The sequence below is a fragment of the Nestor notabilis genome, unplaced genomic scaffold, assembly GCF_000696875.1.
Source record: "Nestor notabilis isolate BGI_N333 unplaced genomic scaffold, ASM69687v1 scaffold5918, whole genome shotgun sequence".
Lineage (NCBI taxonomy): Eukaryota > Metazoa > Chordata > Aves > Psittaciformes > Psittacidae > Nestor > Nestor notabilis.
In genome coordinates, this window is record NW_009941437.1 from 44374 (window position 1) to 64096 (window position 19723).

Consider the following 19723-nt stretch of genomic DNA (forward strand, 5'->3'; position numbering starts at 1 on the left):
TTTTAAACGTTTTGAATAGTTAGTATTGAATGACTGACTACAAGGTTGAGAACCTATCATCCTCAAAAACATCCAATAAGGCATTCAAAATACTGATAACAATTCAACTATAGTGCAACTCCAAATGAAGAGAACCACAAGAGATGACAACATTCTGTTGTCCCGGAACAACAGAAGCATCCTTGATATTTACAAAGGGGGAAACAGCAGCATTTACCTTAAAGCACAGAGCGAAATTCCACAAACTTCTGATTTTTTGCACCAAGAAAGCTTCCCGCACAAGCAAACATCACCGACTACTTTTCAGTCACGCACCAACAGCACCACTGGCAAACTGCTCCGTTTCACTGCTTTAGGTAGTTTTGCAGATGGTAAGCCCAGCACAGCATCCATCATGAAGATAAGAGTGAGAAATCCTGAATCCCATGGAGCATCAGACATGAGTTTCACAAAGAAGTGAGAACAGGTCTGGCTTGCCTGCTCTGAAGATGCACAGAGTAAGGGCTTCACAGCCAGGCTCCTGCACGACTGGAATCCAGATGACATAGTGCATTTTGCAGAGTATGTAATCATTGATATAAAATCCCAGATACGATGCATTTCCAAACAAGCTATTTTTAATAATGCATCCTTGAAGTACACATTGTGCACTGAGAAAGACATTCTGGTCATAATTCTGAATTTATCTTTATGCTACTGAACAAAGCTTAGACTTTTAGACAAGGAAATTAAGTGAACCCCAAGGTATTTGGAATTTACTATTGTTTCAGAGGACCTTCCCCAAGAAGCGTGGATGCGGTTGTGTTTCCATTACTCAGCAGGCTAATGGTCAGATTTTGTTGTTGAGACATGGAGCTGAAGCCCCCTTGCAGTGACACCACACCATACCAAGCTAGACAACAAGGATGGAAGGCAACGCTTCACCTCATCCCTCTTCTGTGGGGGCTTAGTACTATCAGTGTGTGCTTCTGCCCACTGCCAACAGCAAGCACATAGGACAGAGGGCCGTAGCATTGCTCTATCTCCCACATTCTTTGTACCTACACCTGCAGGGAGGTCCAGGGTTTTAATAAATGCTTCATAGGGATAAAAATGATTTTACTTTTCACCTCACCAGCATAACCTCATCTGCATAAAGACTCACTTACTTACTACCCGCAAGTACTACTGGTTTACATTACATTAGGCCTGTCCTTTAATCAACTGTTGCTGTCCAAATACCAACCAACCAACCAAGATTTTTAAGCACAGTAACACTTCACATGTTCTTAAGGTAACATCATAGTTTCAAAATGTAACTGCTTCAAAATATTATCTGGGAACTGCTTTTGGCTTGCTTTCCCCAGCCCCCTGATCCAGTTTCACTTCTTAGAAGGTATTTTATTAATAGTCCAAGCAAAAATCCCTCCAAACTATTAGCTAGCCCTGTAGGACCAAGGACTTTCAAACATACAGTATAAATATTTAACAATATGGCCATTTCAGGCAACTTATTTTCACACGAATATTAATTTTACTTAATTACATCCCAAAGACTTATTTTCATGTCAGACAGCTCTACCACTTGCCAATTAACGCCAGAATTTATGGCACTTTGCTGCCGGCTGGGTTTAATCCACACATGCAGTAGACTTCTTCCCCCATGCATGTGCTCCATCACCTTCACCCACGTTGAATGCTGTGATGCTGTGAGCTGGTGCAGAAGGCAGCCTTCACCCACAGAACAGCCCTCCTTTGAAGACAAAAGATGCCAGATGGAAGAGACAGGGGCTGACGTACAGGCTTCGCTTTCAAGCACAGTGAATTTAGATCTAGTACTAGCTGCTCTTACAACAGAAATACACAGCCGTATCTTCACGCCAGGCACAGTGGGAGCAGTCAGACACAATATTTACAAATACAGCACTGTAGCCACCACTGATGTTCTCTGCAATTACCCGATATACCCCCACTCATGCACACCCTGATGTATGACGAACAGATCTTTGTGACATAAATATCAGTGCACTGAAAAGGCGGCTCACGTTTCAGTACATCTATTTTAATGTGTGAAAAAATAAAGGCTGCCTCCCAAAACCTTAGCCTTGACAAACACTTAGGTTTATCATTCAACCTCAAAAAAAAAAGTGAAATACAGCAAGAACCAAGAGCTCTTTATCTTCAAGATTATGAAAGCATTTCCTTTTTGTTCAAAATGAAGCAACCTCAAGACCAAGAGAAGCATTTTCTGAACTCTGATTTAAGTTGTCGCTCCTACACAACTCACAGAAAATGCACAAAAACTGCACAAAAAACAAAACCCCCAACAAAACACCACTAATAAGCCCACACCATTACCAAAATATCTACTCTTATTTTTTGCTTCTATGAGCAGAGACTGAAAAGGTATAACATACCATATTATGTTGACTAAAAAGTAAGAGAAAATTGAAACTACATTTCTTATCAACAGCTATATAAACATGAAGTTATGATGAGCTAAGGTTTGCATTCCTGGAGGATACTTGGAATGGTTTTGGTTAGTTCCTATTAATGGTAAAATAGAGGTTTAAAATGGGAAGTCAGTTAAACGATTAATGAGCACTGTGCAAAAAATGCAAATAAAATCTTGCCAGACAAATATAGCAATTTGTTCAGACACAAGCCACAAAAGCTTATCGTGACATTATGTCCTCTTTGCTCAGATAAGAGAATAAACCAGCAACCACAGCCCTGCAATTCTAAAGCGGAGGAAAACATTATGAAGTGTCCCAATTCACTTGTAACAGCAAATCCTTGCAGGATCAGGACTCCTGACAGTAACCATGAGCGCAAGTCTGGCAGACTGACTTTGAACATGCTGACCTTGAGCAAGCAAACGACCTTAGCAGCATGTACTTCTGGCTTATTTCACTGCAGCAGCAAAACTGCCTCACCATCTATAGTAGTCTAGAGTCTCTGGCCACCACCCCCGACTATTTTAAGATATACCAATACACTTCAGTGATGCACAGTTCAAAGTGATAGAATAACATCTGCTAGCATGTTGAAGTGCAAGTTGTTTACAGAGGCATTTTTAGCTTGTTCGCATACTGCACTTCCCTGACGGACAGCAACTCAATTTATTAACAGGGCTTTGCTTCTCATTTTAACATCTAAACCCCAAATTTCTTTAAAAAAAAAAAAAAAAAAAAGCAAGAATTTAGGCATAGTGAAAGCAGAAAAACAAGACATCCCACTCTAGATAAAGCCTATTTAGAAACTTCAAGTATGTGACAGCAATGGGTGGACTTGAAAAAGCAGTTGCTTCTTGACATGTCAATTTTGCACTTCTCCTTTGGTCTTCCCTTATAAAGAAAATATATTCACATTTAAAATGCATTTAAGTTGCATGTTGATCTGATGGTAGGAGAAAATAATCAGCAAGTAACTCAATGCAGCAGATGTGTTACTGAGTCATAATAACCCATCCTGCTGACAATCCTAACCTACAAAAAGAAAACATTCAGTTTAACAAAACTGCTCTAGGGAGGCACTGTCAGCCTGTGATCTCTGGAGTCCCCAGAGTGACAAGGACTATATTTAATCAAGTTACAGGCCAGTACAAAAACAAGCCTCTCCAGAAATTTACAGCCACGAGAATTTTGTTCTGATTTTGAAGGAACGTGTATTAGATGAAATAAATTCCATTAAAATCAGCCTAAGCTGTCGGTGGTTTATTCGGAAACTAAGTGTGAAGCTGAAAAAGTCAAACGAAAAGCTGTCCTACTGCAACAGCTGCAGAGCACACACGTAGCCCTTGCTGCAGCTCAATGCAAGGGCAGCAACTAAGCCACACAATTCCAACTGCTTTATTCCTTTTGGAAATCCCTTTAAAGCAGAAGAGCTCACAGAGGACCAAACCACTCTTCTGAGCTGCGGAAGAACTGACTGGGTGAGTGAAAGCCATGTCAGGACCACACGACACAGTGACTGCCACTCTTCCTTCATCCTCTCTGATCCTTCATGGGAGAGAAGGGTAAGAGGAGAGGAGGGGGAAAAGCCTGCTCTCATCCAACAGGAATACATCCAACAATTTTTCCATCTCTCTGAGCTCTGCCGCAACACTAGTGACATTTGGCATTTTGTCTGGAACAACTCTGTTGATTAGCGACCATCCTTAGTTGGAAGGCTGCAGGGAGGATAGCACCGTCCAATTCAGGAACAAGCCGACTCCGCTGAGCACACCTACTCACATCATTTGGTTTTCCTTTTGGGCACACCGCTGAATAACTAGGATTGTGTTTTACTGCTGTCACCAGCAGGCTTGGAAATGGTTTTCTGCCTCAAGCATCCCTTAACAACCAGACACCTTCCATTTGGCCAGCACCACTCAAGTTGTCCATCAGCCTGTTACAGGTTCAGCTGGTGCCCATTTTATATGGACATTAACTAGATTGCTTGCTTTCCATTTTCCCCAGTGAATGTGGCTATGCTGAACAGCAGTTTTTAGACAGCTGGATGCCAAGAGGAGCATCCTTCCATCAGGAAACCGACTGCTTGTTCTCAAAACATGTTTTCAGGAAGATTTCCAGCTGTGTTCTAACAGCAGTATAACCTGACACAGTCTGATGAAGCAGATGTTTCCTTCGGAGACAGGAGGCAAAAGACAGGAAACGTAACCACTGGGGCAGCTACACAGGCAAGTGAAGCAGCAACTGTTCAACTCCCTTTGGAAGCTGCGCGTAAGGAACACGCAGTGAAGTCACACGCTCTCTCCTACACCGGAATGGCTATTGTGCAGTACATGATATTAGATGGAATTTATGAATGACAAGTTTTGTAAGGTTTACTGAAGTATCATTTTCAAATCCTGTCTTTTAAAAAGAAAACCCAAATTAAAATCAACAAGAAGATGATTCCGCTTGAAAAACTCCTCAAAACCAACAGGAAACCCCAGAAATAATGAAGCTTTGCACACACTATAGCTCTCCGTTAGTGATCTATGCTCAACGTGCAATGCCAACTTGTCAACATATCTTACAAGTTCAGTTGGTGTTACAGCAAAGCAACAAGTGGGAGAAGAAAAGGATCAGAGAAGAGGCTTCATTACCAAACCCTGCCATACAGATGTTACCATTACATGGACCCGTGCACCTCTGAAGTACAATTTCACCCACTCTGCACAATGGCCGAATGCTGCAGAGGACAGTGATGTGCAGAAGGCATCTCTAACTGTCCTCTGGGTATTGGCTAACGAGTAACACGGAACCTTAACGGCTGGCACAGCTATTGCAAAAGGGAAATCATACATGTTTCAACAGAAGTTTCTCTGAAAAACACGCTCCTGGGGGGAGTACCAGAAGAAAGAAGAGGTCTGCTCTCAAACCAGACCTAAACAGTTATCTCCAAACACAAAACGCAGAGAAGGCCATTGCTTCTCACGGCAGCAGAAAGGAAAGCAACTCAGCTCCCAAGGCAGATAGGCAACACTGCCTTGACCATTTCCAATCACTCAACTCTTGGTGGAGGTTACTGCGCCTTGGAGCCTGCCATTTGGAAGCCCCTCTTTTGACACTCGCTTCTCTAAATACATCTAACCTCAGAAAAGAGGCACAGCAAAGGAAAATCACTTCCAGAGGGAAACAACATACCCCCAGAAAACTGTCTGCCTCACCACACGAGCACAAGACACCAGCCTTAGAAATAAACATGTTGACTCCCCTCCTTCACAACCTGCACCATGCTTAGGTAAGAGGATGATTTTGGAGGCATCACTCCCCTTGTTGTGATTTGGGGCACAGCTGACCAAAAGGACAGCAACATACTGCTGTAGCTGAACCCAGGACACATACTTATCATACCATTCCCATGTATGACAAAGTGTGAGCACCTACACTGTACGTAAGGGTTTCCCCTCTTTCCAAAATGTATACACTGCTTAGTTATTTACCTACTTAGATCATTCATAAAAGGTCAACAGTTTTAACATGTGAGGCCAGCAGTGAAGAAAAGGCTACAAATACCAGCTCTCTCTAGCCCACAGCTATTAAAATCCCAACCAACATAAAACTGGCATGTAAGCACAGACACTGTCTTTTAAGGATAGAGTATTCAGAGTAACATTTCATCTTTAAAACAAACATAACAATCTGAGACTCGAGACATGTATTGTGCTTGGTATTTATTCATACCCATACTCTAACTTCTAGCAATATGTAACAGCCAGAAGTTTCCGAAAAAAGTAATGAAATGTCTAAAAGAGATTTTTAAACTCATTTTAACCATCGTCCTACTATCACTTTGCTTCACAAAGCTGAAACAGAAACAGGAAAACATCAGATCATCATCACTCCATCCACTTCGTCTCCATTTTTCTGCTTCTCTACACCCTTTTAAAATCCTATTAGTCTCATGTTTTCACAATCTCTCTTCAAACAAACAACAACAAACAACCCTTTATTCACTTTTGCAATACTTCTTTATGGGTTTCTCTTGGGCACCCAACATAACACCTCTATAGACACTGCTGGGCATACACCTTCCATAGAAGAAGTACAGATTCTATCCTTGGAAATGACAGTGGCATAAGCTGCCAGAGCTGCCAGAAAGCACAGTTCCTCCCTTTTCCCCAGGCCACATCCCTCCCTCCTGCAGCTGGCATCAGCACGGGCAGATGAGGGAGAGCAGGAGGGATGGGGACGGCACTGGCACCACAGGTTGAGAAGCTGCATCTCAGTGCTGTGGGAACGCAGCCCTGCGCCCTCCCAGCCTGCGCTCTTGTTTAAGGGCTTTTCAGTCCAGGCTTTTCAAAGACCTCAGATGCTAAAATAGTAATTTTAAAACAAAACGTTTCTTAATAACTTTTCCTTTAAATTCTTGGGCCTGGCTATGTGCTTTTGTACATCAGAAAAGGCCAGGTTCACACCACATTTACATACAAGATATCCATACAAATGTCTAAGTATTGCATTGTGCTTGTTCCTTGGTGAAGCCAGATCTCATGCACAGTCATCTCTGACCATGCCAGGATCCCCACCAAGAGGGGTTAACAGGTACGGCTCGCAACGGTAGACACACAGCTTTGCACAGAAACAGTCTGCAAAGGCTGTGCTCAAGAACACACATGGGATCATGCGGATAAAAGAGGTGCTGTATGGAACAAGCGTTCTCTAAAAAATGTCTCCAGTCTGAACTCTAATTGGATTCATTCAGCTCGAAGCTTTAAATAAAACTCTACTTAAACAAATGTTTTCCTGCTAAATAACCTACACGAGCACACAGCCCCACTGAGCTGAAAGGAAATTAAAAAAAATAATACATAGATTTCAATGTCCCAATTGCTGCCTGATTTTTGTAAAGGGCTTGTTTCAACACGCCATAGTCAAACAAGTCAAACCTGCACTATCACTCCCACCCTCTTCTAATACAGAAAACATTTCAGTACAGTTACATTTCACAAGTAGCTCGTTTGATTGACAAGAAGGCACAATCTCTTGCAAAATAAATTCCATCTTAATACAGTATGTTCTCTGAAGTTCCTTCTCATTCCTTTCTAATGCTTTTCTCTTCAACTTTCCCTAGCATCATCTATTTTGAGTCCTTTTGGATCAAATTCATATTTTTTGGTCTTATTTACACTAGTCAGGTGCTTCCAAAGCAATAAAGTCTGGGAAACCGCATGCCACGCTGCACAAGAGTTAATTTGAATCACGTAACCAGTAGAGAGCTCTGCATCCAGGATGAAATCCAGCATCCCAAAAACCTTTCCAGAAGTAAATCTTCTCAGCCATAAACTTTTGGCTGAAAATAATTTTGGAATATAATTTTTCTTTTTTCAAAATAAAGTCAATTTCAAAATTACCCTGACCAATACTTAAACTAACACCAAAACTACCCAAGTAGACAGACCTTTTTATATGTCCTTTTTACTTACAAAAAAACATACCGACTTAAATGTTACCTTATAGAAGGAGTATAAAACTATACAAGATAAAAGAATACGATCTTCTACTGACAGCCTGAGTATTTGCAAAGCAGCTTAGTAACTCCGGAATTTTAGGGTGCACATGTTCTGTGAGTCTAACACGATTATCACTGAACATTATTGAGCCAAGACAAACAGATACACCCCCAAGTACTATTCCTGGGGTGGTGGGGACACAGTATTTTTGAATGTACATCCACAACAAACCCTATTTACTCTCATTTCAGTGCATGTAATGCAATACACTTATCGAAAACGCCACCAAGGTGCCAAGGAGTTGCACACTGCACAGCATACAGACCTGCTCCTAGTAAGCACGTCCAAATTCTACATAAAGCATAGATGCAAAGGAACAGCACCCCAAGTTGTTGTATAATGTGGGAATGCATCAATCCATATGGTTTCCCAATTTAGTTTTCTGTTGACGAACTCTGGGTAGTTTTTAAACCCTTAGCTGTAGTTTGTAATTAAGTAATAGAAAAATGCAGGTGACAAATTCGAATATTTTATGCAAGTGCTGTACATGAAGTGCTCTTGTTTACAAGCTACAGTCAAAAAATAGTTAGACTCTTCTGGCATGAACGCCAATCACTAACTTCATCAAGCCTAGAACTGCACGGCACGAATTTTCCCTTCCAACATGAATAGTTCTAAAATAGTTCACATTTTCTTCAAATTAGTCATTGTGCTAGTTTACCAGCTTTTTACTGAACCGGCAGACAGGCAGGACACAGGACATACTATTGCCACTGATGCAAAGCAGAACTGAAAGAGGTCTTCATTCGAGACAATTGCAGCTTTTAAAGAAATCAAAAGGACTTCAGAAGATGCTAAATATTAATAGCTTTTTAACTCCACGATGACTGGATAACTGTACAAAGAAAGGATTAGAAAACAAACAAAAAAAAAACCAAAACAAAAACTATGCATCCATTTTGAGGTCAATATAGAATGCAATCAAGTACCAAAAATCACTTTAAATGTTCGCCTGGTATCACCGCAAATATTTAAGTATCCTGTTGCTCACTAACTCCAGAGGTTCACTGAAGTTCACAGCTGCTGAAGGCACTCAGTCAGAATGGAGTTTATAAGAACTAGGCAAAATATTTACAAGTGCTGGAGAAAAACAGAGACATTTACATAATCTTTGGCAACAGGATAGAAAACATAGCACTTCTAGTACACTGTCCAGCTGCTTACAGAGAAAAATCATCACATCAGGGAGGCAGGAAAGGCATCAAAGGCATCTCAATCAAGCAACTGAAAGCCAACTTTTTTTTTTTTATTTTCCTTTTAAAATGTCTCATCAGAGATCTCAAAATAACAGCAGAGCGATGACTTCAGAGTGCAACCCAAAGCAGACTTCCAGGAAAAACCACCACCATAAAAACATTCAAAGCAAGTATCCACATTTAAAATGGTAACCGAGCACTTAATCTCAGTATGACCTACACTTTTTTAAGATGATCCTTATGTTTTCCAAGTTATTATTAGTTATCTGGAAGAGTAATTATTTAAGCCATTAACTTTAATAATTGCTAAAACTTTATTCCATTAAAAGCTACACCTACCTGTAATACCGAGATTGTAAATAGGTCGAACAAATAGTCTTTGATACATGGCTGGCAGACCCAAAGTCTATTACTTTAACCCGGTAAGGCTGCCGAACAGGATCCACCAACATAATGTTCTCCGGTTTGAGGTCAGCATGGATTAAACCCAGACTTTTTAGTTTTTTCAGTGCAGTGGCCACCTGTTGCAGAATAGGCCGTATTACTTTCAGTTGCAGGGGGCTGAATTTGTTTTGTTTCAGGAAGTCGTATAAATTCTGTTCCAACATCTCAAAAACCAGACAAGTATGGTTACGATGCTGAAAGCATTCATAGGCTCTCACAAAGTTAAACTCATCAGCATTTTCAGTACTTAGTCTCGCTAATATGCTCACTTCTATTTGTCCTTGGCGTGCATACGAAGGATGATTCTTCAAGATTTTGATCGCCACAATCTCATTTGTCCCCCTTTTCCAGCACTTCACGACTTGTCCGAAGGTCCCTCGCCCAAGGAAATCAAGAACCTCGTAAGTGTTTTTCACAGAGCACAATACCTCATGCTGTACTAACTGGTAATCTCCGTCTCCACTTGTACCACTTGGCTTTGAAGTCGCAGCCGCTGTCACGACCGTCACCGGGTTTCCCACGTTGGTTTGCAACATTGCAGGCAGGATGGCCAGTTCATCAACAATCTGCATCGTGCCGTTTTGATTATCCAGCTCTTCGCTCTTACGCTTCAATCCACATCGCTGGGGCCCTTCCAGGGTATCTGCCCCAGCCCGAGGTGCCTCTAACTGAGCTTGCTGTGCCCACGCCGCAAACACTTTTGTAGCACCTGCAATATTTGTTAAAGCAACAGCATTTGACGGCAACAAAAAGTTCTGTCCTCGAGGTCTGTCAAATGGATTTTTAGTCTGAAAGAATGTACTAACCCTGTGGGGAGAAATTCCAAAGTTTTTACCATTCACATAGATTTGGGGGTAGGTTCTTTCGTTGTACACGCAACTGCTTGGTTCTAGTTTGAGTTTCTTCACACTACAAAAGGCACTTGACTGGGTTTGATAAACATATGGTGGATAGACCAAGACTTGTGAGGCCATACCTACAGAGGGAGAGAAAAAGAAAAAGCAAGTGAGAATCTTGCATTTACATTTCCACGCAGCTTCCTCTTCCAAAAAAACAGGACATGAGTACGTTTTCCAAACGAACTAGCCTGAAGGTACTTTGTGTTAAATTTCCCACAGTCCACAGCAAGGTCCCCGTGCCTTCCCAGTGCACACAAGGACCATGGCAGCAGCAGGTCACAGCCGTAGTTGCTTTTGTGTCAGTTTATGACTGAGACAGCCTGCAGCAGGCCACTACCTGTCATTTTTCAAGTGGAGGAACTACCTTTGTGCTATTAAAAACTCAGCTTTCACTTAAAAACAAACAAACAAACAAAATTCTACATAAAAACATTCAGTAACGAAAGTTAAATAATTCAAATACTTATCAACAATGATCTAAAATAACTGAAAAGCTCTTAACTGTGAGCCAATGCTGCCTGTTCCACAAGGTATCAGACCTACTCATCGTAAGCACCATCAGGCTTCTGAGAACACACAAACAAACGACAACTGTCAAAGCTCAAAGAATTTCACCATGATGGAAGAGAAAGCAATCAGAGTGTCTGTCAGAGCCCAAAATACCTTACAGAGGCATGTGTGTGTTCACATAAACAATTGCAACTTCACTGCACTTTAATTTACCTGGTAATTTACCTGGAATCTAATCCAGTCACAAAACCAGTAGTTTCCCCAAGTTATACAGCATCCCCTTGCATTAGTTTATGTATCAGTTTTCATAGGAGGAAGCAGCCTGCTTGCCTGGGAAGCCCCTGAGCACAGCAGCCCCATTCTGCACAGGATTAGTCCCCTAATTTGTCCCTGACTCAGGACACCAGCTCTATGGAAAGCAGGGACATGCTCCTCACTGTACCTCCCTTTCCCAGGCATGAAGCAGACTGTGGTGGCCAGCAGAGCATCAGAGGAAGGAGGGCAATGGCAGCAGTAGCTGGCCCACATGCAGGATAAGGAATCTCAATTCCCCTTTACATTGCATAGACCCCACCTCTCAGCTGATGCACCTTCCAGCTCTCGTATCTGCACTCACCCTATTGCGTCCCCTTCCAGAGCTGTCAGGTCACATAACGCTAAACCCTAAGAAAAAGGCACTGAATAGCAAAGGACTGCAAGTTTTCAGGGAAATTTTGGCTTATACAAGTCTGATCAACTCACAAAGACAAATTCTTTGAGAGAATAGTACTTTTTAATTCAATCACTTTTTCACACCCAGCACATGAAGATTCTGGCAATGGGTATTTAAATTGCAGATAAGTCCCATAAAACTTGCGCCAGACATTACAATGACTGATCAAATGAAAACTAACCAAACACATGGCATGATTATTCCAAAGCTGTGATTTGATTTATGCAAATTAACATTTAAGCATCCTAAGAGCAATTAAAATCATCATACCATCATCTCAGTTTAGCATCCTATAATAGGTTTTGCCCCAGCAGTAGAAGAAAATTTCAAATCCCTTTTCTTTGCAAAGCTGTTCGCCCAGAGCCAGTCAATGTAGAGAGCTGGAGACGGCCAGCAGCTACCCAATATTAGGGACTGCCACTGGCCCTCTGCTCCACAGCAAGGGTTTAAGACTAACTCTCAAGATGATGACTTGGAAAAAGCAGTGATAAACCTACACTGCAGTTAAGGAGGTTTTCTGAAGACAGGACAACCACCCCCTGGCAGAGAGAACAGGGGAATGCCAGTCCTCCAGCACAGCCAGAACACCACTCAAACCCTTCCTGAGCCTGTTGGGATCACTGGTCTTCAAAAACATGAAAGGCTTCTATAGCTCATGTTATTGAAACCATTCCAGAAGGACTGGAAGCATGCACTCCCAGCTTTCTCTTTAACATTGATTTCAGTTGGATGAGGAAAAAAACAGGCTATCACCTTTTGGGGTTTGCATGTTAGGCTTAACTACATGACTCTGAACTCTGACCACACGTACAGCTCTGTCCTCAGATAAGAAGTGTTTATCGAGTTATTATGAGAACATTTTTAGCAATCCCAAGGAAAAAAAAAGGAGGAGGGGGAGGGGGGGGAAGGCACTAAATAAAAGGGATTACATACCCTGGGAAAAGAACTTTTGATGCAAACATGAACCAAAAAAAAGCCAGATTTTACTACAGGAAAGTAAAAATGGCCTTGGAGTTCTTGTACAAGCATTCGTTTCTCACCTTCCCCTTTACCCCCATCATTTTGTCTTTTTTTAAATATACACTTCAAGATACAATCTCATTTGCAGAAGCAAGAGTATTTTACATAACGAAGGAATAAGGCACTCCTGAGAAACAGGCACATTAAAATCCTGTCGCATCCTACACTTGCGAGTGCTTGAAGACCTCTGCCATGCACTCATAAGCAGTGCTCAGAAGGACTTTTCAGACAGAAGTACACTCTTTACTACACATGAGCATATACGCAATGAGATACCCCAGAACATGCAACCGTCCAATACAACCGGCTGCTGGAGGTCTTCACTCTGAGAAGCAAAGTTTATTAACAAACCTGATTTCGCCCCACACCCAGACATCAGGGCTGCCCAACAAGCCTTTAGAGAAACGGAAGATATCACAACACCCCCAACTACAACAGCACTACCACGCTGGGGGAGCTTTTTTGTTGGCTTGCTGGGAGTTTTTTTGTGGTTGGGGGTGGTGGGGTTTTGGGGGTGACAGTTTTTGGCTGGGGTTTTGTATGTTTGCAGGGTTTGGGGTTTTTTTTACTGTTTTGTGGGATTCAGGTTACAATATAATCCTATGGACAGCTACACCAGAAAGGGTAAAGAGCTGATGTTGGGGGGGGGTCTTGGTTGTTTAGTTTGTTCTTGGGGTTTTTTAAACAGGTCTTCTATAGAAGAAAATAATAACCTGCACGGTGTCACCCACCACAGGATGGATCTTTCTTTCTCCCCCCTCCTCACAAATCATTTCCCTGAGCTTATACAGCTTTCTGCAGCTTCTTATTACCACTGCTGCCTCATACAGACTGAGTCTTGTCCCACTGTATCGACATGGGAAGTCCAGCAGCGTAGTAAGAGGGAGATGTGTAGCGCAAAGCAGCCGGTGCTAAAGGAAAGACAAACCTCCTGTGCCGATTTCAGCGAGGTTACTTGAGCCTGAATGCCCATAAGCATCTGGTGCAATCTTCCAGTTAAGTTTAACCTAAAATACACCCAAATGTGTGCACCACAAGACCTCTCCAGGGTGCAAACCAAAGCAGAACATCCAAACCCACCAGAAGATGGCTGAAAAGCAGTGCCCAGGGGACAGACCACAGGCAGTCTCCAGCTACTCCAGCAGCTTTGGGCCTGATTCAATTTTAGTCTCAGAGCAATGTGCCCATTCCCCCTGCACACATTTCTGAAGCCCTCTTGTCCTTTCCCAAGTGCAAGATGACCACAATAACTTTACCCCAGTGCAGTGACTGCTCCCAAGCTGAAGTTGGCTCCAGATTTCTCCAGCTTGCTTTGCTCCAGTACTGAGACTGCTGCATCACAACTCACGTGCCACCTCCCTACTAGTGAATATTGCAGGGGATCTGGAAAAGAAAGCCTGTCCTGAAACACCTACCAACTGTATTATTACCTCTAAGTAGGCTTTCTTCAAAGGAAACAAGTCTTCTCGACTCTAAATTGGAAGCAGAGAAAACTGGGAGCTCTACTTGGCTTATTAGACATAAAACTATACAAACTGTGTATATTTTGATCGTAAGTAAGACTGTGAATTCTGCAGTTCTGTGCTGCTCAAGAAAATTTGAACAAAGTAATGAAGTAAACATATTTTAAATAATTGTAAATTCATTGTTTATTCATTTAAAGAAATGAATAAGTATGTTTTCACAAAGCAATGACAATAAACAGGAGGTGCTTCACAGTTTGCATCCCCCCCACCCCTGTCAAGCTTCTCTCTGCAGAAATAGAGAAACATGCAGACATTGCTCAGTGAAATGAGGCACTTCTGGCAACATCTCTGTAACATTCACCTAACTGTCACCATGTTCTTGACTAGCTTCTTAACACTACATCTCCAGCCTTTTCAAGCAGTTCTAGGCAAATTCACAAACATGACCAACTTGGCAGACTAACAATGTGGAGAAGCACAGGCTGTTCCAGGTCTGACCACCATTAATAATTAACTATAAATTCACATTTCCCCATGACAGAGTAAGCGGGGGGAGAGGTAGCAAAGTAGTTAAGTTATTAAAACCACTGCAGCAGAGCTGAAGAGAAATTGTCACGACACCCTTCATTCTTCTGCAAAATAAACAGCCCCTTTTAACTGTCCCCAAAAGCACAATCACCGTGTTGCTGCTGTTGCAGTAAAACCCCCAGCAGGCAAAGCCTAGCCAGGGGCAGCCACCTAATACCATAGTTACAGTTTAACTCAAGAAAACTTGTTTTCCAACTTCTTTCAAGCCTCCATCAGTGAGAGCCAGTTCCAACACACTCACACCCTCCCCACAGTGCAGTTGGGCATCAAGGGAGGCTTTCTGAAAGCTCAGTAACTTCCAGCAAATGCACAACTTGAGCAGTAGCGTTTAAGTCTTTTGCCTACATTATGCATCACTTTGGAACACTGTGAGATACCAGCGGTCATTTTTCCCAAAAATACAAAAACAAAAATTGTACTTTTTACATGAGGTGCCGCCCAACTTTTCAAGTTATTTAGCAAACATGAAGCTGAATTAGCCACCCTCTCTTTCCTCCCAGAAGAAACCTTATTAGTGGTAGTAGCAGCCCCTCTCTGTTATTGTTTGCTTTGGATACAGAGCTGTACAAGCTGTCCTGATGGGAGCACTTTCACACCCATGAACTGTTTGCCCTGAGGAATTCCCTTACTCCAGCTGTACAACTCATAACAAAGCACTGGCAATTGAAGTTTCATGCAATTTATGAAGGAAAACACACATCCATAGAAAGTACCAAGTGTAAAGAGATACAAGTTCACTGAATACCCCCCTGCTCCGGCCACCTCGAAACCAGATCTCTGACCTATGGAAGGGAGGAAGCGGAGCAAAGGAGAAAGCACCAATGTGGTTCAAGTAACACGTGCCATAGGATTTGTCTCCTCACATGACCACGGAGGCAATTCTGGACATGAACTGCACAGGCACACACATACACTCCATCACCGAGAAGAGCGAGATGCAGACGCATCTTTGCAGAGGCAGCTCTGATGCCAGCTCACCAAAGCAGGCAGCACCCAATTCTAGGCATAGCAACCACAGAAGTCCAGTGATAAAAGCCATAATTCTGATCTTCAGTTAACACACAGAAGGTATTTCAGAGCTCAGGAATTCTGGCCCAGCATACACCAAGAAAATCAAGCTGAGCCACTGGCAGCCTTTACTTGACATGAAACCTCAGTCCTGCATGGTGGTGAAGGTTGAGGCTGCAAGGCCAGAGGTTGATTCCAAGCTTTGAGTGAGTATTGGTAGGAAGCAGAGGACAACATGATCCAATTTTGCAGCTGGAAAACATAGTTACTACCCACCTAAGAAAACTGCTACAGGGCTGCCTTTATATTTGGGCAACATCCAAGATACTTTTAATCAGGCACTGCAAATGTTGCATTGATACCAGAAATTGAAAATAAAGTTCATTTTGAGTGTGATGTGAACTCATCTCAACCACACCATTGTCTCAATACTTGGAAACAGAACTGACCCATACACTGAACACAAACATATTTTACATGAAGTACCTGAATGAACTCCTAGGACTGAATGCTGTCGTATCTACCAGTAGCAGCGCTGAAGGATACAACTGCTATATCCGTATTTTCCACGAACATCAAAAGCTGCATCTTGTGATACCAATATGACGCAATCACGGTTAAAAAGACAAATGGAACAATACTTTAAGGTTTGGGGTTTTTTTCTGATGGGCAAGAAGCTGTTATGCAACTGAAAAGAAAGCACAAGCAGCACAGTACTGGGCACCAGCCCCCAGTGAAAGCATGCTCTCCAAATCAGAATGTGCCTCCATCAACACAAACGGCGTGTGTCAACCAGCCAGGGATTCACCAGCCTAATCTCTTCTTTTAAGAGATTAATTCTTTTTGAACCCAAAACCAGCAGGCACACCAAAATAACGGTCCCTACCAGCAGTGTTTAGGAGAGCCCACACCTTCAGGTTCTGCACAACAGCACAGAGCTGAAGGATTTAGTCAAACTACTGCTACTGCCTCTTGCTCTTCCACGTAGCAAGAGGGATCACAGCAAGTACGGAAGTAGGACATAAAGCCACACTTGCTGTATTTCCAAATGCTTCTGCCACCTTCCATAAAGTAGGAAAAAAAAACCCCACACTGGTAGAGGGGTTTAGCTCTAATTGCCCGTTGGCAAACTACTTCTTTGAACAACCAACCAACCAACAACAACAAAAACACAGACACCCAACCACAACTTCCTATATAAATATGTATGCAATTTTTCCTTCTTATTTTCAGCCGTTTTATTTGTATTTCATTGCTTAATTTTGCATTCTTAGTCTGCTGGGTAGAATTAGAAGTGGACCAACCCAGCTAAGAAATTCATTAAGAAGTTTCATTTTAGAATGGCTCTAGACAATATCGAATGCAGCTCCTATAACATAAATCTAGATGGCTGTTGAACTCATTGCTGCTTCACGTCCCCAGCATCGCTGGCATGCCAGAACACCTGCACACGCATTTTGAAGAAACTACTTTCACAAAGTTGTTTCTTCATCAAGTCCTCTAAACTACTCAAGGTGGAGGGAAGTTCATTCAAAATCATCCTCTTCCCTCCTATTACAAAAGATTTTCAGTGGACCAAGCAGGCACTAGTACAACAACACAAAACTACTGTTCCTCCACAGGACTTACACATGAAGTTTGCAAGAGCACACACACAAGTAACCTGTCGAGCTCATCGAGTCTGGCATGTGATGGAAAAATTCACAAATCAGGGTCCACTGCCCCAAAAGAGTACAGTTCAGGAGGTATGCAAAGCTATCTCCTACACACTGAGAACCACCCAGCAGTAGATAACATCTGAGCTACAACTTTCCCCAAATACATGAAAAATCATCATCACTCTTCCAACAGGCTCACCATGAACTTACGTTCTGAGGTGCCAAGACAGCATGCCTAGATCATATTCAATTCCTTCTGCAACCAAAACATTACAGTAAATAAGAACCTTAGCCTTTCTTTGGTTTAATTCTTTTACCGTTAAATCAGAATGAAGACACCTTATCTGACACGCTTGTCTTTGCCTGCTAGTTTCCAGATCAGTCACTTCAGCTACCCCCAGTAACAACTTTCAAACACATACTGAGGTATACACACACACACAAAGTCTACGTTTGAAAGGATTTATCACACAGAAGGGTGTGAAAGGGTTATATACGCACAGAATGAAAACTCTTCAGAGTCCTAATTATTTTCTTTAGAATACAAATTCTGTACTTAAAACTGTGGTTTAAGTATTATCCTGTTCTGTAACAGGTGTTTTACTTGCATTGTGAGCAACAACATCATGGAGACAGCATTGGTTGCTTACTGAAAACAGCTGTATAAATTAGACATGGCATATGTAGAGCAATGAAGAAAGAACAGAGGGAAAAAATAGGTGTTTACCACTTCTTTCACATTTCTAAAGACATGCAGAAGGAGAGTTTCCTAGAGGCAAAGAAATCAGTGTGTTAGAAATGCATATTCTCTCACAGAAGGCTCAGCCTTCTGCCTCCTAATGGATCAGTAACTGTAATAACCCATATTACAGTATTTCCCAGAGCCACCAGTGCAAGAAGTTTCTCCCTCTCTCCTACACAGTAGAACTTACTGATTTAACTATACAGAAAGTAAGCAAAAAGAAAGGCAAGACCACAGGCAGCATATGACCCCACTAGCTAGAGCATAATACTGTTAAATGTGTCAAGGTTTTCCTCTGTTGGGTTCCCTTACATATTTAATAATCTTTCTATTTGTAGCAGAAGTAAACTTTCACTCGTTTTAATCTTTGAAGCAAAGTTTAGACATCTCATCAACTAAGTTTTGAGAACACATTTAGTCTCAAGGAACATTTGCTGCAAAGAGCGCCCAAAAGGTTTCTTGAGAAGAACTCACCATGTCCTTGTGCAGGGCTCAGAGCTGACGCAGGCAAAGGGAGAATTTAGCCCAAAGCATCATTTCAAAAGCCATAAAGAAAAGGTATCAAAAAAACCCTTTAGAATCTCATGAAAGCAATCCATTCCTATTAGGCTGAATACCAATTAATTTCTTGAATCACAAAGTAAGTTGATATTCATAGATAAGGAAAGAGGACACCAAGAGCTTTTTTCTTCTCTTTGGAACAAAGCCTGCTCCTTCCAAAAGGCTTCACAAGTAAGGTCCCAAACACCAAATTCCCATATGAAACAGATTCAAACACTGAAAATAATGATCTTGTGAGGACCTCCTCTACCCCTATAAATAGTTTAAAGCTTCAAAAACAAGCTGTGGAAAAAACTTCTCAACTAGAACAGGGACTGCAGACAAGCAAGCTGCTCTAATAAAGAAGGAAGGAAACACAGAATAATTGAAAAGGGTAGAAAGTAACAGATGACCGAAGTTTCTAGGAAAACACAGGAAGGAAGAAGTTTACAAGGCAATGATGCACATGAGCTGCTTTTCAGTCAAAAAGGCAGAAAGACATCTTAGAAGAAACAAATAAAAAAGCCTTCTGGAAATAGTGCAAGTTCCACCAACTGTTGTGTACCAGCACAGGCAAAACCTGCACCCTGTGGAAGAGGGGAACAAAAAGAGTACACTTTACTCAAGCCAGTGGAATCAGGTGAAGGTTAACACCAGGTTTTGTGAACACTGACAAAGAAGCAAAACAGAGCAGTAAACAACTGAGACTGTGGAAACACAAGAGAGTAAGTGTGGGTTTATATCTACATATGAAGAAGGAAATTGCTTACGTAAATTACTGCAGTTTCAGTTAAATTGTGCATATAGATCATTTTTGTGAATACCTGATGCTAGTGGTTACTGTTCTCTTCCAGAGGTAGCTTAAATCACCAGCTAAAACCCAAAGTTTCTTAAAAAAAAAAAAAAAAAAAAAAAAAAAAAAAAAAAAATTTTCAACCAGGATTATGTTTCTGCTAGAA

The 19723-nt window shown here is 41.8% G+C and overlaps 1 protein-coding gene across 1 annotated transcript in view; it reads right to left on the reverse strand.

Annotated features, from left to right (window-relative positions):
• The window catches only part of HIPK3 (homeodomain interacting protein kinase 3), a 49779-nt gene extending 39184 nt beyond the window's left edge, over positions 1-10595 (reverse strand). The window contains exon 1 of the mRNA XM_010020881.1: positions 9517-10595. Within this exon, the coding sequence (XP_010019183.1) occupies positions 9517-10595 (1079 nt within the window). The remainder of the gene's footprint in view (positions 1-9516) is intronic.
• Positions 10596-19723: the final 9128 nt, after the last annotated feature.